Source organism: Thamnophis sirtalis, unplaced genomic scaffold, assembly GCF_051295495.1.
Source record: "Thamnophis sirtalis isolate CommonGarterSnake01/CBP01778 unplaced genomic scaffold, rThaSir2_p1.2 scaffold_2, whole genome shotgun sequence".
In the NCBI taxonomy this organism is placed as follows: domain Eukaryota; kingdom Metazoa; phylum Chordata; class Lepidosauria; order Squamata; family Natricidae; genus Thamnophis; species Thamnophis sirtalis.
In genome coordinates, this window is record NW_028261382.1 from 86,198,371 (window position 1) to 86,225,625 (window position 27,255).

At 40.9% G+C, this 27,255-nt stretch overlaps 1 protein-coding gene across 4 annotated transcripts in view; it reads right to left on the reverse strand.

The window, feature by feature from the left end:
- Nucleotides 1-27,255, reverse strand: part of PKNOX2 (PBX/knotted 1 homeobox 2) — a 334,489-nt gene that overhangs the window by 5,816 nt on the left and 301,418 nt on the right. For 3 of the 4 annotated variants that reach the window (XM_087706303.1, XM_087706302.1, XM_087706304.1), the window contains 4 exons: nt 26,391-26,520; nt 22,735-22,832; nt 16,358-16,477; nt 2,174-2,250 (listed from right to left, as the gene is read on the reverse strand). In XM_087706303.1, the coding sequence (XP_087562429.1) occupies nt 2,174-2,250; nt 16,358-16,477; nt 22,735-22,832; nt 26,391-26,520 (425 nt within the window). The remainder of the gene's footprint in view (nt 1-2,173; nt 2,251-16,357; nt 16,478-22,734; nt 22,833-26,390; nt 26,521-27,255) is intronic. The other variant, XM_087706305.1, reaches the window with a different exon arrangement.

The following is a 27,255-nucleotide window of genomic DNA, read 5'->3' on the forward strand; positions in this document are numbered from 1 at the left end:
GGAACATCGTCATTTAAAAATCAGATTCGTATAAGGGTGTTTCAAAGGGTTAAAATATTCAGTACCTGTCCCTATAATACTCAGACCTGGTCTTCAAATTAATTTTTGTTCAGACAGAAATGTATGGTTATTTCACTTGTGATTGCCAAACCACGCAAAAAAGGGGCTGGAATCTCATAGACGATGTGATGATATATAAATTTTGCCCTGATTAGGCTTGCTCCAGTGTGGTGAGATCTGGAATTTATCATGTCTTTGAGTTAAGATCATAAACATGGATCCTCCAGTAAAAATGGGATCCAGTTTTTACAGAGGGAGATTTTTTTCCTCTCTAAAAAAGAGTTGTGGTATTTTATCACATTGACCTGTGGGAAGTTATCATCCAGCCCTCTCCCAGCGAAATAAAATATCCTGGGAAATATTGAAAAGGCAGAATATTTCTCTGGATGTGAAAAGAAAGAAACATGCTTTAAAAGACAGAATAGTTGCCTGTAGCTTCCTGCCCGTCCACACTTTGTCAATAGGCCATTGAGAAGGCCAGGCTAGCCCACTTTACATAATAAAGACTTCCCCACTGCAGCTGCAGGGGGAAGGGATATTACTCAACTCTCCACATGGCATCTGAGAACTCATCTATACCTGGATTCAAAACAGCCTAGAGAGTAGTCCCCTGCACGGCACCATGGGAGTCTGACAACCAATCAGAATACATTTCTTACACAGGAACAGGAAACAGAGGGGTGGGACTAAACAGGGTATAAAAAGCCTAGCAAGCCCCTTCCTCAGCCCTTCTCTCTTCTTCTTCACCTACACTGAAACATGCGATCACCTTTTCTGTTCAGGGCTCAAGCCACGTGGCCCTGTCCAACAATAAACCATCTTTCCAAGCAGCCTCCATGTCACCAGTGTCTTCTTCCCCATTTGGAGCTGAACCCAAAAGGACATTTCTTTCAATAGCAATAGCAATAGCAGTAGACTTATATACCGCTTCATAGGGCTTTCAGCCCTCTCTAAGCGGTTTACAGAGAGTCAGCATATTGCCCCCAACAATCTGGGTCCTCATTTTACCCACCTCGGAAGGATGGAAGGCTGAGTCAACCCAGACCTAACTGGGGATATTGAATTTTTCCTTCACATTTTAATAACTATAACAAAAGCCAGCTTATGGGGCCCTCTTCGAGCTTGGTGGTTTTCTTGCAGATGTTTTATTACCCAACTAGCTAACATAATCATTTTACTACTGATGATACTTGGTTGGGAAATGGAACAGCTGCAAGAAAACCACCAAGCTCAGAGAGCACCAAGAGCCCCACACTTCAACCCTGAGCTACGAATATTCACTTCAAAAAAATATATATTTAAATTTTTTAATAGCTGTAACACATAGACCATTGTTTCTCAACCTTGGCCACTTGAAGATGTCTGGACTTCGCTGGCTGGGGAATTCTGGGAGTTGAAGTCCGGACATCTTCAAGTGGCCAAGGTTGAGAAACACTGACATAGACCATCTTCAAAGATATTGCACGAAGCCTCTGGACTAATTTAAAGCTCGGTAAATAAATTACATTGAAATAATGACTGAGGCCTCTTAAGTGGCTGAATTCTTTCCCAGGAGCCTGAGAAGAGGGGTAACGAAAAGAGAAAAACAAAAGAAATATCAATAAGGAACTTGGGTATCCACATCCAGTTTGGCTTCTGATGCCACCCCGCTGCTTTAGGCCCACTATTCATGGCTTTTTTAAACAGGTCTTTTCTAAGGGAATGCAAACTCTGAAAGAAACAAGGGTGTTTTAAAGCAATCTGATATGACATCATTTTCAAGGCGTTGCAAGAAGACAAGTGGCCATTTGTCAGACTTCACAGAGGGACATTTTTTTTAAATGGAAAAAAAAGTCTAATCCAAGCCCATTTCAAAGAGAGAGAACGGTAGAAGGCACATCCCATGAACCTTAGATCATCAGTCTGTCGCCATCAGCTGATGGATCTAGGATGAAGTATTCTTTAGTTCGTTAATGATAGACCTACGCAGATTTAACTAAGCCTGTGCGCTTGTGATACTGATTCATACTTTTGATACTACATATAAAGAAAGCAGTTCTCTCTTTGGGCAGGAAACAAGCATTTCTATTTGATTATTGCACTTGAGGGGGGGGGGGAAATGATCTTTACTTACCAGTTGTTGACTTGCAACAGTGTGAGATTCGTCTGTGCTGCTATTTGCCTCTTCTCATCCTCTGTTGGGTAGGGGTGCTGGAAAAAGCAAAAGGCCACGCGTGATTTGTTTTGTTCCGTGACATCAAATGGTTGAAAGAGTTCAGATTCCAGCTATCCTAGCGGGCTGATTGGAAAACATCAGTGTCCCATTTCATGTTTCACATCAGGCGCTAACATAAGATGCCAAACATGAGATCTCAAGGTTGCAGGCAGTGCTCAGGGCCTCTCGAGAAAGGTGATGGTAGATGGTTATTTTCAATGTGATTGTAGATAGAAATTAGTAAATCAACCAGAGGTGGGTTCCTACCAGTTCGCACCTATTCGGTAGAACCGGTTTGTCAAATCTACCGAACCGGTTAGAAGAGGTTCCACCAGTGGACCCAGAAAGCAGGCCACACCTATAGAAGAGGTTCCAAAAATTTTTGAAACCCACCACTGGTCCTTGGATATGATTATTCTACACTATCATGCTCATATTTATAAACCTCAGTGCCTCTGTGAAAGGTAAGGATGACTACTGCGTTTGTGGTGCAATCAGAACATTGCGTGTGTTGAAGTTGTTTTAACGCAAACCAAAGATGCCTTTTAAAAAGCAAGTTTACATCATATTCTTATGCATGCCAGTGCTGTGTGTGAGGTACTTTAAGGTGGTTCTGACAAGTGTTGTCAGCATCTTCATATCTGGTCACATAGGCGGCAAGCCACTCCCATCCGGTCACATGGGCGGCAAGCCACTCCCACAAAAGAGGCCACACCCACAGAGTAGGTTCAAACAATTTTTGAAACCCACCACTGAAATCAACGGCAAGGAGTCGTATGAACTTTACGTAACCGTTTTAGTTAAGTTTACAAGTAAATGAGATTAAATCAAGTATAATTTTGTCCAGGTTCTATTTTGACTCCTAAAAACTTCTACACCCTTCTCCTAATGCTTTCAGGAATTACCAAATATCTTACCCAATAAAAACTTAAAATAGGACACCTCCTGCATCTTTTGAATCTAAATAATGGTTCATCCAATACAGCATCGTGTAGCATGCTATCCTTGGAGGTGACTATACTAGGAACATCACGGTAGTTAATACAAGATGACAGTTTGTCACTTCTGATCTTGTTCCTTCCTTTGTGTTATTTTTGTCCTATGCTCTTCATTATTTCTGAAGAATTGGAGAATTTGCTCACTAGCAGCAACTGAATTAAGGTCAACTGTTGTTGGACTGACTTGGTCAACAGAGGTCAATGGACTTAATACATCAATACAAGGAAGTTGTAGGATTGCCTGAAAAAGCTCTGAGAAAAATATAATGTAAGTGTGAGACAGCTAAATAGAGAAGCAGAATGCTATCAGAATCATAACAGAGACTTCTATGCCCTGAACTGGGAGATGTTTGCTCAAATTGGGCCTTCAAATCCTGTCTCTAAAATCCTCTCCTCTGAAATGACTTTTTAAAAATAGGAATGCTTTAAAACTTCATCTGAATTTTTGCTGGTTGTTTTTAGGGCATTTCTTAGCAATTCTGCAGTCTCCTTGACTGTCTCCAACTCCAGATCTGAAAATACTCTATGAAAAAAAAATCCTCATGATTGTCTTCTCTTTGGATTTAATCCAGCATGAAAGCCGCGGAGGTTCCAAAATTTATGGAAAGATGATTATGCAATGGAAGAAAAGATGAGACACACCACATTCAACCTATAAGAAAGTTAATGGCAAGAATCCTATATTAATTTCATCAGGATTTCATGGAAAACAATTTCTCCAATGGAAAAAATATATATTTAAACCTAATTTCTCATCAGATTGAATGAGAAGAGTTGAAAAATATGTGCAATACTGTGCATTTTTTTTAAATCACCAGCTAATTCCTAGGAAGGTCCCTAAAAATTATCTCTACCAGCTGGGTGGGATCCACTTCAGTTAACATGGCTTAAGAATGTAGACAAAGTGATTAAGGAAGAGATGTTGCTGGTTGTCCATCTGATTTCTTGATCCTTGCCCATTTTGGCTTCTTACTTCTGCCATCAGCTTCTTAGATAGCACATTTTTTTTCAAATTGCATTCATATTATTTGTGTTTTGAAATTTATCCAGCTGAAAGTACATGAGCAAAAAAGGTCAGTTCATTACCAAAATGAGAGTCAGGTAGAAAAATGTCCATTTTTTAACCTGTAACAGTACATAGTGCGAATGATGAAAAGGACACAAAAATCTGAATTTCGCCATAAATAGGTCTTGCATATAAAAGCCTAGCAAGTCCCTTGAATTCTTTCCTAACAGCTTCATTTTACTTTGCTACAATAAATTCACTTATCCACACTTTGACATCGCTGGAAGCCTGTCCTTGCTGTTTCTTGCCTAGCGAGCTGACGCCAATTTTATTCCAGACTCATAATCATCCGGTGTGGTTGCATCAGATCCAAAGACTCGTGCCTGAATATCAATTTGCATGGAAACATTTCAAGGTGCTTGTCTGACACTTTAACCACACAGCCGTACTATTTTTATAAGGTTTCTTTTGGGACCCTGGTGACCCCCTTCAATCACGCTGCTGAAGGCTGCTGATGCTGTGCCAAGAATTAAGGTATGACTTCCTACCATTTGGAGGCAGTGCAAGCATAAAAATAGCATCAAACCAATTAAAAACAAACCTCATATGCCTCCGAGATCTCGTATACATCTGAGATAGTTTTGCTGTTTTGCATCTTCATTGCATCCATTGTTGCTCTTGTATTTCTCCTAATGTTAAGCAATGTGGTTGTTGAGGCCCAACAGCGGCCAGCTGAGCTGTTGGTGGACTCTGACAGCGATGAACACTATGGGACTGCCCTGGAGGCTGAGGAAGACTCTGGGGGATGTTCGGAGTCAGAGCAGGGACTAGAGAGGCCTGTTGGCCACCCTGAGGCGTCTGAGTCAGGGAGCAGTGAGGAGGAACAGAGGGAGGCTGTCCCTGACGTGCGTATGCGTAGGGCTGAGAGGAGGAGGGAGCAGCTTTGGAAAAAGACTCACAGAAGGAAATAGGAACAGGTGGCTACTGATTGGCCCCTCCCAAAAAGCTTATAGGTGGGGCGACGGGAGTGGAATTTGCAGGAAACAAGAGTTTACTAATCCAGGTGTAGCAAAAGTTTGAAGAATTCCGTGAGTTCAAGCTTTGTTTTCATAGAGATAATTTTCTGAGCTCCTAGCCAAGGGGTTGCTTATCTCCTTCCTTAGTCGTGGCAGACAGCCAAGCCGGCGTCAGTATATATTAGAGGCTTGGGACAGAACAGTGGTCCTCATTATCAGAAAATTGCACACATGTATACTGTTTTATAAAGGAGTACTGCACAACCAGACTTATCCCATCTAAACTTGTCCAATATTTGGCATGGATGTATAGGTAGTCCTTGGCAACTGAGCCCCAAATTTCCATTGCTAAGCGAGACAGTTGTTAAGTGAATTTTGCCCCATTTTGCAACCTTTCTTGCCCCACTTATTAAGTGAATCACTGTTGTTAAATTAGTAACACAGTTATTAAGTGAATCTGGCTTCCCCATTGACTGCTTGTCGGAAGGTCGTAAAGGGTGATCACATGGCATTGCAACTATCATAAATATGAACCATTTGCCAAGCATCTGAATTTTGATCATGTGACCATGGGGATGGTGGAACGGTCGTAAGGGTGAAAAACAGCCATAAGTCATTTTTTTCCAGTGCCGTCGTAACTTTTGAACAGTCACTAAGCAAACGGTTGTAAGTCGAGGGCTACCTGCATTTATACTCTCTTTCACCTCTACGAAGTAGATCAGATCAGGAAGCTGATTCTACAGAATGATTACAACTATCTGTTATTGAAATAGGCCAACAAACAAACTGTCCATATCTTTCTTCTCTTCCCATCCTCTTACACCACTGGGAGGTGGCAGGGAAGTGAGTCTAAGACTCTTGGGAACACTCTCTCAACTCTTCTGGACTTGACACATGTTTTTTCTGCACCTGGTGTTTCCTTAATAACCTCTGAGTTTCTTCTCCAAGGTCAATCTCCTTGTCTCCTCACATATGTGTTTGTAATTAGTTGCATTCAAACTGAGATATGCATTAAAGAGAAAACCGTATTCAAGCTTTGATCCAATAAATCTGTGCAATTGTTGTACTGCATTGTTGGTGCCTATTATCCTTCTCATCTTTCCTATTACCTTCTCATATTGGTATCTTATGATTACATTACTTTGTTGTTCGTGTGTACACCGAGAGCTTATCCATTGGAGACAAATTCCTTGTGTGTCCATTCACACTTGGCCCATAAAGAAATTTTCTTGTCTTTTTCTTGCCTTCTTGTCTTTTGTGGTGATCATGCTCAGTGGGACAAGATCTTGAGAGGAGAGATGGAAGATATTCTATATTTTCCCCTCCTAAGAAGTCGCGTTCTGGCTTGGCAACAACTTTTTCTTTTTTTACTTAGATATCACCAGTGGCCAATAACCACTTATATGCAAACGTATAAAAAGATGTTCATGTAATTAAAGTTGTCCTGATTTAACATCCCCATGAGAAATAAAAACTTCTAAGCTGAAATCTATAGCAAATGATCCAGGAGGAGTTTTGCCTCTCCAAGATGCTTATCTGGTGGTTATTTCTATTTTAGCAGAGGTGAAGAGGGAAGATCATTTAAAGTCACTGCACAGAATGAAGTTACTTAATGGGCTGGAGACTTGATTACATTTATGAACGGCTTGCCTATGGATGTAAAACTTTGCATGGATAAATATAATGAAATATGGGATTCATTTACACAAAATACGGGAGGTTAAAACACGGTAGTTATATAAGTGTATTAGAATTGATCTCTCTCTCCCACACACACACACACACACACTGTTTACATTAGATAGTTATATACGGAAGAAGCCCAATTAAAAATCGCTTACAATTCAATTTTCTTAAAGTGGTTTGAATTGTTTTATACAAGAAGTAAAACTGATAATGTAAATACAATGTTCAGATGTCATTTTTTCCAGTTGGATTTCCTTAATCAGAGAAAAAGACATGGGCCCAGCTGCTCATATCTTAGTAATACTGGACTGCTGTGAGCCCTTTGTGTAGGCTTGTCCTCAAAGGCACCTCAGCTAATGGAAAATGTCGTCTCTTGTGTACTAGCTGGTGCAAGATATTGAACTCACAATAAACAGATCTCAAGGGAGTACCTCTATTGTTGGCGTTATTATTATTGTACACATTTTTTTTAAAAAACAAAACACCCATCCTTGTTTACCTATTAAAAATGAAGGATGGGAGGGAAAAGGAGGATAAGTATTGGAGCAACTGCTCTTTTGCGTCGGTCACAGAAGTTATTTGGGTGATTTCGCACTTGCCAACATGTTCTAGGGGTGGCAGGGTGGCTCAGTGGTTAAGAGACCGCCTGCTGCCAATTACCTCCCACAGACCCATTAGATCACACAGGGTTGGCCTCCTCTGGGTTCCGTCCACCAGCCAATGCCATCTGGCTACTACCCGGGAGAGGGCCTTCTCTGTCGCAGCTCCGGCCCTCTGGAACGAACTCCCCGCAGGGATTCGGACCCTCACCTCACTCCAGGCCTTCCGAAAAGCCATCAAAACCTGGCTTTGCCGGCAGGCCTGGGGTTGATGAGTTCCCTCCCCTCTCGACTTGTATGGTTGCGTGACTCTTGCTCATTTTAATTATCTGTATTTCCCCTTTTCCCCTTTTGAATTGTTCGCCGCCCTGAGTCCTTCCCGGAGAAGGGTGGCATACAAATAATAAAATTCAATTCAATTCAATTCAAGATTCTTGTCGGCTGGAAAACTAGCAACCTGGTTTGAGACAAGCGCCAAGCGATAGGGTGAGCTCTTGCCCTTGCCCTATTCCTGCCAACCTAGCCGTTCAAAAGCATGCAACTGCAAGTAGATAAATAGGTACCACTTTGGTGGGACGATAACAGCACTCCATGATGCCATGCTAGCCACATAACCGTGGAATGTCTTCGGACCACACGGCTCAATTGCCTTAAATTGGAGATTAGCACCTCCCCCTATAGTCGGCAATGACTAATGGAGTAAAATCCACAGGGACTCCTAAAATATTCTTGGTCTTCTACTAATGGGTGAGGAATATATTCCTTCACACTGCCCTGCTGAGTGTCAGAAAATTTATTTCTGCTTTTAGTTCAACATAGCAGCAATTGCAATTAGACTTATATACCGCTTCATAAGGCTTTCAGCCCTCTCTAAGCGGTTTACAGAGCCAGCATATTGCCCCCAACAATCCAGGTCCTCATTTTACCCACCTCGGAAGGATGGAAGGCTGAGTCAACCTTGAGCCGGTGAGATTTGAACAGCCGAACTGCAGAACTGCAGTCAGCTGAAGTAGCCTGCAGTGCTGCATTTAACCACTGTGCCACCTCGGCTTCAAACATGATGTTTGAAACTCTTATGAACCAGAGGCCTATTTAATTTAAGGACCATTTTCAACTTGCCAAGTTTTGCCATTCAATTTTTCTTTATACCAGCGATTATTGACAAAGAGGGACAAATTAAGGGATTTCTCATCCCTAGGAAGATCTGTTAAGACCAATGTTTTTTTGCAACTGGCCACACACACACAGAGGGCATTCCTATCTAAAAGACAGGCTAGTTTTTTGAAATACAGGTAAGTTGTGATGAATGTGATTAGTGAATCCCACAAAATGGTTGCACTATACAATGTGATATTTCTATGGAAAGTAGAGTAATTGGTTCTAACTCAAAGGAAATAGGCAATTCAATCAAGCTGCCCTAAATCAAATTTGCACTATTCAAACTCACTAGGCATCTATCTGTAATGAGACTGAATAGTTTTCAATCAAGTCAATAAAACATCACTCATCACCTGATGCAAAAATATTTCAAAATCTGGGGGGTTTGTCTTTCTTTTGACTTCACCGAACAAAAAACAAGGATGGAGGTATGATAGGCTAAACATATCAAATTCCTTTAGCCATTCATCATATGCTTTAGCCTCCAGGGCCCCATTAATATGATCTTATCTGTTAATGAACCCTTTTCAATCATTTCTGCTATCTAGAAATATCATATATAAGCGGGGAGGCCATAAACCTTTTCTAAATAAAGGCATAAATAAATCTCAAGCTTATCTTTGAGCGAAGTCCTTTATAATCAGATGACAAAGGGGGAAAAAAAACCCAGGAAGAGCTTAATTTACAATTTCAATCTCTTGATTGCAATATATTTAGAATAAGGTTTTGCATGCCAGCATCCCTTCTCATCTGCAATTTGCAATATATGTGTAAACAGAGTCATGTACGAATATAAGGAGAATAAAGGAATATATAAACAGAGAGCAAACCCCACTTCCTTCTAGCACTGAAAATGTTACCTAGTCAGGTAATGAAATTCTGCAGGAACACACTCAAGGTCAGAAAGTACTAAAGAGTCCACATTTCAGCCATAAAGTATAGAGATTATTTTCTAATAATATAAGGAGAACCATATTTCAATATCCAGATTCACATAGATGCTTTGTGTTCAAATGCCATACAAACCGTGGTATTGTGAGAACAATATTAGTTAGACAGTCATGATGTATAAGATTTTCTAAAATATTTTGGGGCCATTTTGCAGCTGAAATACTCCAGGAGATGGACCATGGGGAAAAAAGGGATATTTCCATGAAAAATGGGTTATTGAATTGCCGGCTAAATGATTATATTCAAAACCTGGAAAATATTTAGAGTAACAAGTTTTAATTTAGATTAAAAACTATGTCATAACTATCTATTCCACCCTGCAGCTTCAGGGATAATTGGGACAAGAAACCTAGAATGCCCCAGAGTCTTTTTCAAACAGTGCTAATTGCATAAATCTGTATTAATTGCTGTACAAAAGTGTGCTTTGGAAAATCTGCCCAGCGCCTTTTTAATTCTTTGGCTGTTAGAGCCAAACTGTCATGAATGGTTGGATGTAAAAATGTCAAGCCAGGGTCCTACACAGTTTGGGGTTTGGGTTTGGAGGTTTTTTTTTTGCCAGAAAAGAATATCATCACCTCTCACAATAACTGGTGGCAGTAAGGACGAGTTCTATATAAAGTTAACTGCATCTACTGAATTTCAAAACATTAAATGTATATTATAATAATTATGGCCCAAATTGCAGAAGATTCTGATATAGGATTAGGGTACAGGTGTTAACATCTTAAAAGACTTGGTGAACTCATGAGATCTATGCAGGTTGGGAAAAGGATAGCAATAGCACTTAGACTTATATACCACTTCACAGAGCTTTACAGCCCTCTCTAAGAGGTTTACAGGGTCAGCATATTGCCTCAAACAATCTGAGTCCTCATTTTACTGACCTCGGAAGGATGGAGGGCCGAGTCAGCCTTGATCTGGTCAGGATCGAACTCCTGGCAGTGAGTTAGCCTGCAATACTGTATTCTAATCCCTGCATCACCATGGCTCCTAAGGATATACATTGACTCCCTTACATACAAGTTCATGCATGCCACTAGTTCTCTTAATCTGGATTTTGCAGACAGTATCTACAGAGAGACACATAAGAATATAAGAAGTAGCCTATTTCAATATTCAGTTTCTGCTAGAAGCATTGCATTTTTAAGGCAGCACCACATCAAGATTGTCTTTAAGCATTTCAGAATGTAGACAGAAGAACATTTTTGCTGGATCCAAGTGGTGAGTTTTGAATTTTGCTTCTAGTTCGAATAGCTAGGCGTCATTTGATAGCTTTTAAATCAGACAATGTGAAGACTTGTTCTCCATATCATGCTAACATGGAGCTTCATCTAAACATCTTAAGAGATCTTTCTTGATTAGTGGATGAACTAAAGTTGTACAATTAGAAGGCAACAGATGCAGTTTGGAGAATCACATTTATATAATCAAGACCGGGATGCAAGCTAGGTTAACAAGAAAACAGATTTAAATTGGCATACAAAATTCTTTCCTGCACAAGTACAGTGGCACCAAAACTTAGTGCTGTATTGATGTCCTCTGGTGATTCTCAGAGTTTTCTAGCAAACTTAAAGATTCTGTACAGACCAATAGATTTTTTAATAGATGGAGGGATGATCCCTAAACCAGATTTCACATCAAAATTAACATACACAACTCCTACCTTTTCTTAAAACTGAAGGTGAAAGGAAACAGTCTTTTGCAGTGACAATAACTTTTCAAAAAATAATTCTTGAAGCAGAAGAAAAATTTAATAGGGCACTATAAAAATTGTAGTCTGTTTAAAAATATTTGGAATGCAAATTGAGATTTAAAAATTCTTATGGATGTTTAGGACAAAACTTGGTAAGAGCGCTCGGAAGCTTTAAGATTTGTCTCAGGCAGAATTAGAGAAAAATCACTGAAACTAATATATACCATTACAAATATACCAATTATATCACATGCATTATACCAAATTTGTATACCAAATATACCAAGGATATTTATACCAAAACCATCAAGATTTACTGGACATCTAAGGATTGCTGAGAGGAAGGTGGTAACATTGAAATAGACTAGGACATGGATGGGCTTGTCCGAAGATCCATCGGTTTTAGAAATGATAATTTTTGGATATTTTTATGCTTAATACCATAGCTTTATAGTTTGCAGCTTCTATAATACAAGTTTTAAAAAATCTTAAATCAGGGCTTTAGCATTCCTTAACTAGCACAATATTTTGGTATCTCAGATTTTACTGCTTATACATTTTAGCAGTTCAGCTTTTAAGTATTGTAGGCATTTCTAGAATTTTAGCGTTGGAATTTAATATTCTCTGCTAGAGAGAAGCTCTCTGAGGATGGACGCCAGCATGAATCCGAAAGCTCGGAAGACAAAACCTCTGATCCTGGTGACTGACCCAGATTGGATCCTAAATTATTTTAATTTGTATAATCTGTGCAGACATTTTCTCTTTATTTTAGGGTAGCAATAAAGGCCTCAGCATTCTGGCACCCAGTCCTTAATTGCTTTCTAAGCTTTCTAAGGAAGGGAGGGAAAATCCATAGCTTTGTACAAAGAAATCCTACAATTTTGGAGAAAAACAAAAGGGGAAAATAATTCTGAATCTTTATTACTCCTTTAAAAAGTGAACAGAAGGAAGGATGATCTTAAAATAACACTGTCTAACCCATCGATTCAAAATCTTCTCCACCAAGGTTACTGCGCATAGAAAGTCTCATATTATTGGAATGGGGGATTTTGACAATCTTTAGACAATTCTTTGAGTAGCATCCTTGTTTTGGACGCTAGATGGCAGATGATGTCCTAAATATAAGTGTGTAAGTTAATTCCAAATGTGGGGAAATTTTCCATCTGAGGATTTTGATTAAGAAAAAAAAAAGAAAGAAAAGAATTGGTTCTTTCACTTTGGAAAACTGTCGGCTTGGATGCAGGATGTAGAACTATGTAGAGAAGTATTAACGAAGAGTGAAAATAGGTTAGGGATAATTTTTTCTTTCTTTCTAACTTTTGGATCAGCTGAAAAGCATTTGGGATTGAGTTGCATCTGGCTGACCCAGAAACATCTAGGACAGGCGTATTGTGTTGAAGCCAACAATCAAGGGAGTGAACAATATAAACAATGTCTTTATTACTTCACATAATGTGACCATCGGATCAACCCTTTGGGGCAGAAGCCCAGGGCTTACTCTGGAAGCAATGGCTTGCTGCATTTTGAAGCAGTGCACTCAATTTACATTGCCATCTAAATGAGTAACCCCAAGGCCATTAAATCCGGAGTTTAAAAGTGGTAACTGCACTGCTAGTTTTATGCCAAAATGGCATATAAGTTAGCTGGGAGTGGCTCTCTTGCACCGGGGGTCACTCAAACAGTGAAAGCAACCATTTGGCCACAGAAACAATTTATGAGTGATAGAAGGGGATCAACATTTAATGACGGAAAAATCAGAATGCAAGTGTTGAACTGCATCACGATGACCTTGGGAAGCTTATTCAAGGCAAGGGCAAAACTTCTTGCTCTCACTCTGATGACTCAGCAGTTAAAGATGCTGAGCTTGTTGGCTGGAAAGCTAACAGCCCAAGTTCAAGTGTCATGCAATGGGGTGAGCTCCCATTCCTGCCCCAGCTCTTGCTCACCTAGCAAGTTCGAAAGCATGCAAATGCAGGTAGATAAATAGGTACCACTTCAATGGGAAGGTAAAAATGCTATGTGCATCTTTGGTGTGTAAGCATGCGGACTACATGACCATGGAAAATGTCTTCGGACAATGCTGATTCCCTTGAGTAAGAAACAGAGATGGACCCAACTGGACAGGGAGGCCTCTACCTTTTTTTTATTACGTAGCTAGGGCAGATTGATAGGGTCTTTATGTTTTCTAATTCACTAGGATCAGCTCAGGAAAATGTGTTATTTGAAAACCATGGAAGCCAAGTTACAGATCAGGAAAAACAGTAATAAGGCTAAAAAAAAAAACATCATCAAGTTTCCATGAAACTTCTTACTTTCTAAAAATAGTCTGAGTTTCAAACTTTCATTGGTGAGAGAAATTGGTACTCCCTGACTTCTTATCGCAGGTAAAAGCAGCTGCAATGATGGAACAGGGTAAGCCTGGACTTTTCCAAATGGAGATGCTTTGTATCTTTATTGTTTGAGGGTTTATTTCTTGGCTGACTATCCCGAGACAAGGAAGGAATTCTTAACTGAGTATTTCCCTACAGCATCTTCTTGGATATGTCGACTTAAAATTCCTTCTTGTCAACATGAATGGTTACAGAGAACATCAATAAATCAAGAACTTTTGAATCCCGGTGCTTAATGATTGTGTCATTTGTGTGCATTTGTGAAATAAATCACTTCTGTCATATTCAGATGTCTTGTTGGCTTTAAAGCATCCGCCTTAATGTTCCCTCTGTTGCCAGGCACAGTGATTTTTGTAGTTTTTAAACAGGCAAAAGCAGCATCAAAGCTGCTGCTTCCTTACAAGTTATAACCAGAATCTTGACCACGAGGGGGCAATTCTGGCAACTTTATGTCCTGTGGACTTCAACTCCCAGAATTCAGCATGAATGGCTGAGGAATTCTGGGAGTTGAAGTCCACAGGTTCTAAAGTTACCAGAGTTTCCCACCCCTGATTTAGATGAATTCAGAAAACATCACCCTGGCTATCAGCAGGCCTTTACCTTCAGCGATAGTGCCACATAGCCGACTCTGTTTGGCAATGTAATGCTTATGATATTTAGTTGACTGAGAGCAGTTGAAAATGAGACACCTTTGGCATTGGTGTAGAAGAGAGAACAAATGCAAAGAAGTAAAATCAGGAAATACTTGGCTTCTCCTGATGAAATCGGAACCCTGACTATATTATGCTAGGCTTTTGAGCAGTAAGCTGAACTTAATTATTTTTATCCCAAAGATGCTTTTTCAAAAGGCAACTGGACCTCCTTTGTTTTTCCTTGAAGGTGTTTTGCTTCTCATCCAAGAAGCTTCTTCAGTTCATCCAAGGTGATTCTTCACAACTGAAGAAGCTTCTTGGATGAGAAGCAAAACGTCTTCAAGCAAAAAATAAAGAAAGTCCAGTTGTCTTTTGAAAAAAACAAACACCTTTGGGACAGCCATGACCTGGATGACTGAGAATCTCCATAGATATTAATGATCCTTAGGTTTTAGATTACTTGGGTCCCTGAATAAGGATATTGGAAAAATGCTACTTTGATTGTCAGAATATGTGCACACTTAACTTTCGGCTGATCAAATCCTTGCCCTGCTGTTATATGGGCAGAGTCTATCCACAGAATAAGCTGCCTGATTGTGCCTGATGGTTTTTAATGAACAAAGCCAAGGCTGCACATATATGCTTAAAACTAAGGCTGTAAAACAAATCCACCAATGCTTTTTAATTGGAGCAACCCAGGGTGGCCTGCATAGATGAATCCCGTTGCTGCACAGACAGAGAGCAATGAATGGGGGCGTCTACTAGTGTTGTCATTCTGTATTCAATAATATGCAGGTCAGGTCAGGTTTTAGAATGACCTCTTTCCAGAATAGGGCATTTGATCAATGAAGGTCAACTAAGGCTTAACGAGGTCAGTGAACAATTTGGTGGCTGTATACTTAACACAGTACACAGAGCTAGGTTTGCATTCCACTTCAGAATTTTGTTTTTGTTTTGTTGACTTAGCGCAGCAGAGCTGGCTGGAGAATTCTGGGAGTTGAAGTCCACAAGTCTTAAAGTTGCCAAGTTTGGGAATCACTGACTTAGTGTGTTGCGTAGATCCAGCAAGTTGGGTTATTGGGCAATTCGGTGGTTCCACCACAAAGCCGTGCTCGACTAAACCGTGCTCGACGAAACCGCATAGCTGACGTCATCAACAGGGCGACAACAGCGCGGAGACAGAAGCACGCTGTAAACCCTAAACCTAAAATTAACCCCTAAACCTAAACCTAACCCCCCTAAACCTAATCCTAAACCTAACCCTAAACCTAACCCTAAACCTAACCCTTAACCTAACCCTAAACCTAACCCTAATCCTTAACCCAACCCTAAACCTAACCCTAAAGCTAACCCTAAACCTAACCCTTACCTTAAGTTGAATTTGCTTGCTTTCAAAGCGCTATTTAAAGCGCCCTTCTTTCTCCGCACTGGCTGTTGTTGCCCTGTTGATGACGTCAGCGACGCGGTTTAATCGGGTGCGGCTTAGTCGAGCGCGGTTTTGACGGGTCACGCAATTCGGTATTGTGCGAGATTTTAGAAAATAAATTTATTGAGTAATCACGTTAAGCAACTGGGAAAAGAAGGGGCAGCTATGCAAAATAAACATAAGTTAGGCAAAACAGTGAACACAACCTTGTGGAAAATGGGAATGGATAATAAATGCTGATTTTCTAGAGTGTTTTTTTTTAAAAAAAAGATTGCAAATAATATTACAGGGAATGGAAAAAAAATACCCGAAAACGTGGGCTGCATTTTGTTCTGCCTATTTCTAATCCCAACCTTCTAGCATAATCTTTTCAAAAAACAGGATAAAGAAGACTGCGTACATTCTGGAGCAGATCAAGATCAGCAAAGCATCTCCTAGGCACGAAAAGAGCAAGGTCTGTTGTCCAGGTTTGACTTTCTCCGAAATGCAAAAAAAAAAAAGAACCACAAGGGGTTAATCTCTCAGACACACATGTTGATTTTGCTCACCATAAGATGCTGAAAAAGCCAGGAGCGCATAATATTGGTAGCATGTTTTGGGAGGACTCCTCGTTTGTTCTTTGACTTTTTATCTTCACTGTCAAGAAGAGTGGTCAGGTCCAGGTTAACCTGCAGGGCAGGCAGAAGAGAAAGAAAATCTTCAACAACAATGCAGGTTAAAAGAAAAAGAAGAAGAAGAAGAAGAAGGAAGCAGCCTGAGTTGCCATGGCAACACGGCTGTCAATGTTAGTCCCATTTAACGGTGGCTTCCAGGAGGGCCTGAGACAGTGTGGTGAGGGACAACAGCACAACTTTAAGAGAAAGTGACGTTCATTTGAAAATTAAAGAGGGGGGGGGGAGGTGGTAGCCTTTACTTCAAGAGGGAATCAAAACAATCTCCTTGGGTTTTTTTTTAAAAGGCAAGATTGGAAAACAGTCAGATCTCATTAACACGTTTTTGTCATCTGTAGAACCTTGATGGATAAAGACTAGCACTCTTCCATCGAGGAGAAACTTTAGTTCTCACTTGGCACTAAGCCCATCAGTTAAGTTTCTTTGGGGTTGACTTAAGAAGTAAATGGGATCCCAGCCAGTTTAACCTACCCAACAAACCATGGTTAAAATGAACCATGCTTCAGCTTGATGTCTAAATATGTAGATAGTTGAAGCAAGCTTATGAAATCCTGGACTTATGAATCCTCTATTTGAAAGATAGACAAGCCATATCTCCACTATGTTCTTTGTTACCTACTAAAGTGAGATCTGGTCCCGGACTTTGGGGCAAGAGGATCCAAATGGGAATGTCTTCCATTCAAAAGTTTAACCCTGTATTAACTTGCACGTGAGTTGATCAGGTTTCAAACTTTCCCAATGGTTACACATAACCCTATCAAATTACCAAACCTATTTTTATGCCAGGCATTGTATTGTGTCAATGACACTGTCCATTTTTTTTGAAGGTGGAGTCCTTCTGCTTAAGTCTTAACTTGATATAAAGAACACAGATCTTAGTTATTTAGTTATTAGTTATTGAAATGAGAGGAATTCTAACTTAGGTATAGGTATCTCTTTTTTTGTATGCACATTAGGAGCCTGGAGGTTAAAACATATGAAGAACAATGGGCATTCTAGTGAAGAGAAGGACCAGGGGAGACATGATAGCAGTCTTCCAATATTTGAGGGGCTGCCATAGAGAGGAGGGGCTCAAGCTATTTTCCAAAGCACCCAAAGACCAGACAAAGAACAATGGATGGAAACTGATCAAGAAGAGATTCAACCTAGAAATAAGGAGAATTTTGTCTGACAATGAGAACAATCAACCAATGGAACAGCTTGCCTTCAGAAGTTGTGGAAGCTTTCAAGACGAGACTGGACAGCCACTTGTCAGAAATGGTATAAGCTCTCCTGCTTGAGCAAGGGGTTGGACTCAGTGGTGGGTTTCAAATTTTTTTAGAACCTCTTGTGTAGGTGTGGCCTGCTTTGTGGGAGTGGCTTGCTGGCCATGTGACTGGGTGAGAGTGCCTTGCCGGCCATATGACCAGATGGGAGTGCCTTGCCAGCCATGTGACTGGGTGGGCGTGGCCAACTTGTAAAATGTGGTGAAACTCACTTAACAACACTCTTGCTTAGCAACCAAAATGTTGGCTCAGAAACTCTGACATTTGAAGCATGCAAGTCTTAAAGCTGTCAAGTTACAAGACCCTTGCACCCCTAACCCTTTAGAAAAAAACCCCCAGGGGTGTTCAAACTTGACAGCTTTAAGACTTGTGGACTTCAACTCCCAGAATTCCTCCTCTCACTCTTCATCTTGATGATGTGCAGATGGGCGGGGGGAGGGAGCTGGAATCGGTTCTAAACGGCATGGTAGATTTGTAGAACCTCTTCTATAGAAGAGGTTAGAACTGACAGGAACCCACCCCTGGTTGGATTAGATGGCTACAAGGTCCTTTCCAATTCTATTATTTTGTAAAGCCCTTTCAATGCAATTAACTGAAAGCACAATTTGGCAACTTCTCAGTCAAATGTCTGGCTCCTTGTTGGAGAAATAGATTTCCTTAAATACACAAGGGCCTAGATAATTAAGAGTGCCATGGGGATCGGGATGGGCCTGGAAATCTATAGGAAGGGAAATTTCTACTCCAAGGTATTCCTTCGTCACCCCAAGAGATATGATCAGTATAATCAATGATGCGGAGCTTTTTAAATTATTGGTAGTTGAGTGACAATCATTCTAAAGCAAAATAGGCAACTTAATTCTTGAAGAAATTTGAATCATCCATTCCCTTCAGTTTTTCTAAGCAGTTAAAGACACTGACTGCACTATTGAAAAATAAGCAATTAAAGACTTAATGTAATCTTAGTGGCATCTTTAGTGAGCTGGGCTGTAAGCAGAGCACCATCTGACTGAAGCCTGTGTGAAACGCACATTTGAACACTTTGAAGTATCTGGTAAAACCCTGGGAGTTTCTCAAGCATTCAGTCCCAGTAGTAACTATCTGCAATACTACATCATTCTGAATGCAGTGTTTCATGTCTAATGATAGCAATGTTCCAATATCTCAGGGGCTGCCACAAAAAAAGAGGGAGTCAACCTATTCTCCAAGGCACCCGAAGGCAGGGCAAGAAGCAATGAATGGAAGCTAATCAAAGAGAGAAGAAACCTAGAACTAAAGAGAAATTTCCTGACAGTTAGAACAATTAATCAGTGGAACAACTTTCCTCCAGAAGTTGTGGGTGCTCTCAACATTGGAGGGTTTTAAGACAAGATTGGACAGTCATTTGTCTGAAATGATATAGGGTTTTCTACATGAGCAGGGGGTTGGACTGGGAGATCTCCAAGGTCCCGTTATTCTGTTATTTTGAACAGAGAGTTTGATCTTATTCATCAGAGCCCATTCCGACAAACAAGGAGCTGGTGTATTAAACTCAGCAGGAGAGGACCGAGGACCAATGCTTCCCTTTTGTAAATCCGTGACTGTAGCACATCTTCAGGATCAAATCACACTCTCGTCTTCCATACATTCGTTTCGCATGGATGTTGTCTGTAGATGCTTAAGTGCGTGCAAGCCTTTGTAACAACTGCTCCCTTTGGTCAATGCAACTACTGTATATTGTGTATAGATTGATAGCTGACCTAATACAGTTCTCCCTCCCCCGTCTCCTGTTATGAAGAAGCTCCAGTTTTCAGCAGCCTCTGAGTTCCAAGTTACCTCCAATTATATTGCCTTGTAATATCCTTCAGTCTTATTAAACTCTTTGAAAATATGTAATTCTCAATTGGCTGCCTAGCTGAATGGACAGACAATACCCAGAAGCAAAGAAATATCTTTTTTTTAAAAAAAGTAGTTGGAAAAAAAAAAGACAAAGAATTGGGAAGGGAGAAGTTTTAATGAGGTTTGCAGGAAATTGGAAATTTCAGCATCCAGTTTTAAGAACACACATACACCCAGCTCCTCTTTCCCCCTAGTTCTTCATAAAAAAACATTTCTCCTGCATGAATTAAACATCAGGATGGCAGCCCTGTGTCAGGTATAAATGATTCCCTCAGGTGCCGCTTGCGATGTATAGCAAGGCCGGGGCTGAATAAATTACCCAGGCAATACAAAAATGACATTAAGAGTGCTTGTCCAGGGCTCCATCCTTCCCACAATATTCCCAGCCTACTTGTATTCAACACATCTGATCAATTTCCCTCTAAGATCTGAGCCACATTTGCACATTTCAGAAGGATTCGGATCTACTATTTGGGGCTTCCCCCCCCCCCTCTAGATTCCCACTCAGAGAGAGCTAAGAATTAGGAATCTCACTGTGGAGCGCTGTGTTTTTCTAGTCTTTTATTAAGCGTTCTATAAAAAAATAAAGGAAACAAGCCTTGATCCAGAAGGTGAAAAAGGGAAGGCCTGGAGACCTTAAAAACAGCTTGGAGACTGACTAGGTGCAATGGAAGTCCCAATAGTGCTGAATCAGTAGGAAGCATCGGCACATCAATGCACAGGTTTTTTTTTTAATGATTCAAGCTTGTGTAGCAACTGCTGCTATGATTTGCTTCTCATTAATACAAAATAGGACAGTTAAGAAGCAGGAGAAGAACTGGGATACATTTCAAGAAGCAGGTAAAGATTTCTGCATACAAAAATCCAGTGGGGAAAACTAACAAGGAAGGCTGTTTTCTACCAGCACAAGATCTTAATTATTCATGCCTCTGTTCTCGGAATCTTTTGTTTGAATGATTTAAATGTTGTGCGGCTGGAAACAGGTTGTATATTTCTTTGATTATAAGTATTAAAGGTGGTGTTAGAAAGGCAGCTGGACTTCTGGTTTGTACCCCGATCCAACATCAGGATGTTAATATAACGGAGCAGCTGAATGAGGGCTAGTGGTAGTGGGGACCCTGATGTGTTCTTCCTTCTTGCCCCATTTCTTCAAGAATAGTGATTGTGCAGGTTGAACTACCATGACTGGATTGTAAAAATTAAGGTTGGAGGCTATTTGGTGTTCTGAGAATAGTATGATAGCTGTTGTGGCCCGGCAGGAGCTGTTGGAGCTGCCATCAGACTCCGACAGCGAGGGGCCCTATGAGTCGGCCCTAGAGGATGTGGAGGACCCTGGACAGGGTTCCGACTCCGAGCAGGGCGCAGAGAGACTGGCTGGCCACCAGGTGGTGCCTGAGCCTTGGATCAGTGGGGAGGAGACAAGGGAGAGAGATCCAGAAGCCAGCAGTGAGTTGTTCCAGGATGCACACTGTCGAAGAACTACTTGGCGTCAAGAACAACTACGTAATTACAGAAGATAATTACACTCAGCTGATGGTCATTAGGCTCCTCTCCAGACTATAAAAAGACTGCTGGTGCCACGCCCTTCTTGCAGAAGTCAACGCTTGAACTAAAGAGAAACTAACTTGGCAGGCTGGATTCCTGCCAGAGTTAGTCTGAATTGCTGCCAAGGTTTGTCTGACTTGCAGCCAAGGTCCTTATCTGTTTGTTTACTTGGCTTTCAGCCACTGAAATTCTGGTCTTGTTATTAAAGGACATTCCATTTTACGCTTGTCTCGGCTTTCGTTACTGGACAGAGAAGGGGGTCAGAACAGATAGCCATAAAAACAAACGGATCATAGAACAAAACACTCCAGAGTTTTCACTCAAACACAAATGACCAGGCTCATCATAATGTGGACATAGTAGGCAAAGACCCAGATCTCAGGAGGAGTCTACAATGCTGGGAAGAGAAGAGGATGACAGTATCAAAGTAGCAATAGCAATAGCAATAGTACCTGGACCTATATACCGCTTCATAATGCTTTACAGCTCTCTCTAAGCGGTGTACAGAGTCAGCATATTGCCCCCAACAAACCTGGGTCCTCATTTTATTGACCTTGGAAGGATGGAAGGCTGAGTCAACATGAGCAGTTGAGAATCAAACTGCCAGCAGTTGCAGAATTAGCCTGCAATATTGCATTCTAACCACTGTACCACCAGAGCTCTTTTGATGGACTCAAACGTCGATGGACTCAGCTATGGAAACAATGGGCCACACCATTGAAAGATCTAAAGATCAAGATGAGGACGGAGCCTCCTAAAACAGAAAATCTAAGAGTCAATTTACTGACATGGTAGCACATAATCAAACAGGTAGATGGCAATCAAGAATTAGCATTTGTGGATCCTTCTGCTGCCATGCTTAGTGGTGAGGTCCCAGTAGGAGCAATATCAAAAAGCAGAAGAGAAAGAAAAAACCCTTTCTTATTAAGGCAGGATAGGTGTAGTAGGTTACTAGCCTTAGTCATACCCATTCCTCATGCAGTACTCCATGCTCATCACTGGTCAGCACCTGAACTCTGAGATCTTTTCACAAGGTATATAAAATACTGGTCGGTGACTGCAATAAAGATAGCAAAGAACAGTTTTTCCTCCAACCCCACTCATGCTATTCCTGTTTCTCTAAACTAGAGGCTGCCTAATCTACGGTATAAAGATTTTAAAATTTTGTTACTTAAAAACAGCCATTCAAACATATCTTCCTCAAACAGAGATCTTCGGTAGAGGAATAACCTTGCCTGGAATGATGATCACTCTCCACCCACTCTCCAATTTACCTAATGTCAGGCACATCCACATATTTCCCCTAATGAATAACAGAATAACAGAGCTAGAAAGAATCTTGGAGGTCCTCTAGTCCAACCCCCTGCTCACGTAGGAGATCCCATCCCATTCCAGTCAAATGACTTTCCAATCTCTCCTTAAAAACTTTCAATGATGGAGCAACCACAACTTCTGGTGGAGTCAAGCTGTTCATTGTTCTCACTGTCAGGGAAGTTCTCCTTCAAGCTTGGGAAACAGGCAAGAATTAGAATAACCGGGTGACTTCTGGAGCACTCTTTCCATTCTTACCTGTGCATTCTGGATCTGAATAGCCCCTTGAGGAATTGCTTGGGTTAGCACCTGGCCCTGAGATGTTACCATAGTTACAGGTTGGTAAAGGGCTCCACCTGGCAAAGAGATAGGATTTCACAATTTTAAGAAGTCTACAGCCAGCAACAAAGGCAACAGCTAAAACCCACAAGCCAGCAAAGTTTTAACCAACCTTATGTGTTTGAAATTGTTTTTGAAAAAAAAAAAACCCTGGTTATCAAGGGAATCAACATTAATCATCTTTGCCTGAAAGATGTCATGTTTATCCTAATTCATGATCGTAAGGACTGACTCGAAAATATGAACTTTAAACTTGGACTATCTATGGCTCCCAAGTGTCTTTTTTGCAACCTGCACCACTCTCTGAAAAGTTGGCAAACAACTAATCAGTAATTTTTAAGCTGGAAAAAATAAGAAAATATAACAGTGTGTTAAATTTGGAATCGATTGATCACACTTCACTTATTTTTTCAATTGTCCCTTATAGGGAAATTCTGATTACATCCTTTCTTATCATTACTGAGCCTCTCACTGGATCATCATCGTTGCCGCCGCCATCATCATCATCATCATCATCATCATCATCATCATCATCATCATCATCATCATCATCATCATAACTTGCCCAACCTATTGAATACATGAATAAATAAACCAACAGCTTTTTCTCTCTCTCCTTAAATTAAAAATTGTGAAAAAGAAGGTTCTCAAATTTGTTTATTCATTGCTGGCAGTGCGTGACCCAACAACAGCGCGCTCGACAACAGCGCGCCAACAAAACCGCGGCGATAAAACCGCGATGTCGACAGCGGGCCCACAAAGGCACGCTGACAAAAGAGCGGCGACAGAAGCGCGATTACGGTTAAGGTAAGGGTTAGGGTAAGGGTAAGGGTTAGGTTTAGGGTTAGGTTTAGGGTTAAGTTTAGGGTTAGGTTTAGGGTTAGGTTTAGGGTTAGGTTTAGGGTTAGGTTTAGGGTTAGGTTTAGGGTTAGGTTTAGGGTTAGGTTTAGGTTTAGGGTTAGGGTTAGGTTTAGGGTTAGGTTTAGGGTTAGGTTTAGGGTTAGGTTTAGAGCGCGCTTCTGTCGCCGCGCTGTTGTCGGCGTGCTTCTGCACTCATTCGTCAGTGCGATTTCGAACTTGCGTTTTTCCCCCCGCGGTTTTGTCGGCGCACTTTTGTCGAGCGCGCATTTGTCGGCGAACCCTGGCAGTGAGTTTATGAATTGCTCATGAATGGAAATAGAATATGACCATACATGGTGACGTGAGGATTTCACCTTGATGGATGGATAGCTGAACAAATGCTTGCATTCAATATACAAATGCGATAGATTCATTTACTGAAATACAGTTTATGCTCATGTCGTATAAAAACAGTAGCTCCAGGAAGGTTAGAAACGGAACAGGTGCAAAGATGCATGCATGCAACCTCACTCCCACCATGCAATTTGCTCTTTGGTAGAGCTTCACACGTTGGGTAATAAATAGGCTTGCAAGTTGGTTCAGCTTACTAATTTGCTTACTAATTCCCCAATGATCAGAAGACCTGGTATGGCACAGACTGCACTGTGGGATGAGAGCACTGATTAAAAAGCACAGGCCAACTGCTCACACACTTTCATACAAGAGTGGGCAAACGGTGATTCTGGAACTCCATACAGCTTTTCCAAATCCCTAGAACAATTCAACTTTTGCTGAAAACTGGTGTCGGTGTGCATCATCATTCCTTCAAGGTAGGACATGCTAAAAAAATATAGGTGCACTTCCGAAATCTCTTTCTGATACCAGTTATATTTTTTGGGGTGTGTGTTGCTTAGTGCAATACTGAATTCAAATCTCATGAGGACTGAACTCTAAGAAACTTGCTGATTCCGTGTACAGGGAGTTCTCAACTTACAACCTTTCATTTAGTCACCATTCAAAGTTACAACTGAACTGCACTGAAAAAATGACTTACCACCAGTTCTTGCACTTAACAATCATTGTAGCACCCCATGATCTAAATGCTTGCATCACGTGATCAAAACTTGGGTGCTTGACAATTGCCATGTATTTATACCACTTCACAGTGCTTTACAGCCCTCTCTCTAAGCTGTTTATAGAGTTGGTATACTACCCCTAACAATCTGGGTCGTTGTTTTACCGATCTTGGAAGGATGGAAGGCTGAGTCAACCTTGAGCCGGTCAGGATCAAACTCCTGGCAGTCGGCAGAATTAGCCTGCAATGCTTCATTCTAACTACTGCGGCATCATAGCTCTTATACAAGCAAAGCAAATGGGGGAAGCCAGATTCGCCTAATGCCTGTGTGATTCACTTAACAGCTGCAGTGATTTTGCTTTACAGTGATTTGCTTAATAACCATGGCAAAAACGGTTATAAAATTGGGCGCGATTCACCTTGCTTAACAGTGGAAATTTTGGTCCCCATAGTGGTCATAAATTGGGGACTATCTTTGTAAAGACAGATTGCCATTGGAGAAGGTTTTCTGAAAAGGGAGAAGCTTTTAAATGTCAATACAGTCTCTTAAATAAAACACAAAAAGAAAAGCCTGTGATTCCTGTGTGCTGAGGACCTGGACAATTAGTAAAAACAAAAATAAATAAAATTAAAAATTGAAACAAATTTTAAAAAGCAACACGTGTGTGCATTGAGGGAAATTCTGGAGAGGCTTCTGAGGAATGCACATGTGGGACTTTGCAGTGCAATAGAATCAGTCCCTAAGGTGGGTGGAAGGGAGAGAAAAAGAAGAAGAGGAGGGAGGAAGAGAAAGAAAGAGAAGGAGAGAAGGTAGGAAGGAGAAGAAAAAGGGTAGGAGTAGGGAAGAGGTAAGGGAAGGAAGAAGGGGATGGAGAGGAGGAAGGAAGGAAGTAGAGAAGGAAGGGAGGGAGAAAAGAAAAGAAAGAGAAAACAAGGTGGTGTCATAGTAGGTGCGAAGGATGGTAAACAAAGCATTTCAAACTATACCTTATAACCTTTCAAATGGAATAATAATAATATAAGAGTGGCAAAGAAAAAGAATAACTCTGTGAATGTATACCTATAACTGTATGTAAGAGAATAAATGACAGTAAAAATATAAAGCATAATATAGGTAAATAATATTTGGTCATAAGTAGCTAAGTATAAATAAATAAAGAATTGTACATAAAAATGGATAACGAACAAGGAGATTATTAATGCAAGATAGAAATGTATAGTAGGGAAAACACTAACTGCAAAGAAACCGATTCGGAACTGCGGTATGATATACGATGGAACTTATTGTTCCTATGTTGTTTTTAAGTTATGTGTTTGTTTCTGTTGATGTGCTTATGTGTTTAAAATAAAAATTTATTAAAAAAAAAATCAGTCCCTAAAATGTGATTCAGGGGTCATAGGAGTTCTTTGCCTGCCTGCCTGCCTGCCTGAAGGCAACACTTTCGCTCCCAAACCACCTTTTGGGAGATGAAGTCCCAGCCCTGTGCAGCCTTATTGTGAAGAAGAGGCTACAGGGAGATGTGTGCGCATTAACCGATTCCCACACTGCCCTGTCTAGACTATGCATAGTTCAAATCTGGTGATGGAAGGGGGTTAAAAATACCAAGCATGCAAAAGACGCAACTAACATGGTCACGGAAGTATGCTCCACGCCTCCCACCTGTCACAACTTGTGAGTTGACTGTTGCCATGGAGATATTCCCCTGCTGCAGTGCTGAGGCAGGTACCACAATTCCTTGGGGGTTGCCAGGTAGGGCTGTCATGGAGTTGGGAGAATTTTGCAACATATCCTAGAGAGAGAGAGAGAGAGAAGAAAAGAATGGGGAAGACACGCAGTATTCGATGCCCACAACCAATAATATTTCAGCGCTAAGAACTTTTTAAGTGAAAACAAAGATGGGTATCACCATCACCCTCATCCTTTTTTTCTCTAGGATTTGCTTTATTTCCTTTTGATATTGAGGCTTATAGCATGCACTGAGACACAATAAGAGGCTAGTGATTATTTGATAACTTATAAAGAGCAACAAAAGGTAGCCCAGTGGCTAAGATGCTGAGCTTGTCGATCAGAAAGGTCGGCAATTTTGTGGTTCGAATCCCCAGCGCCACGTAATGGAGTGAGCTCCTGTTACTTGCCCCAGCTTCTGGCAACCTAGTAGTTCGAAAGCACGTAAAAATGCAAGTAGAAAAATAGGGACCACCTTGGTGAGAAGGTAACAGCATTCCATGTGCCTCCAGCATTTAGTCAAGCTGGCCACATGACCACGGAGACATCTTTGGACAGCACTGGCTCTTCTGCTTTGAAACGGAGATGAGCACCACCCTCCAGAGCCGGGAACAACTAGCACTTATTTGCGAGGGGAACCTTTATTTTTACCTTTAAGGAGCAACAAAGTTCTTATCTAATCCTTAGACAAGACCCACTGACTTTTTCTTCACAGCTATGCCTCTGGAAGCAGTCTACTCAGAAACCCATGCAAATCAGGACCCCATTATCCTTTGGCGTTTGCACAGTCCCTGTGCCA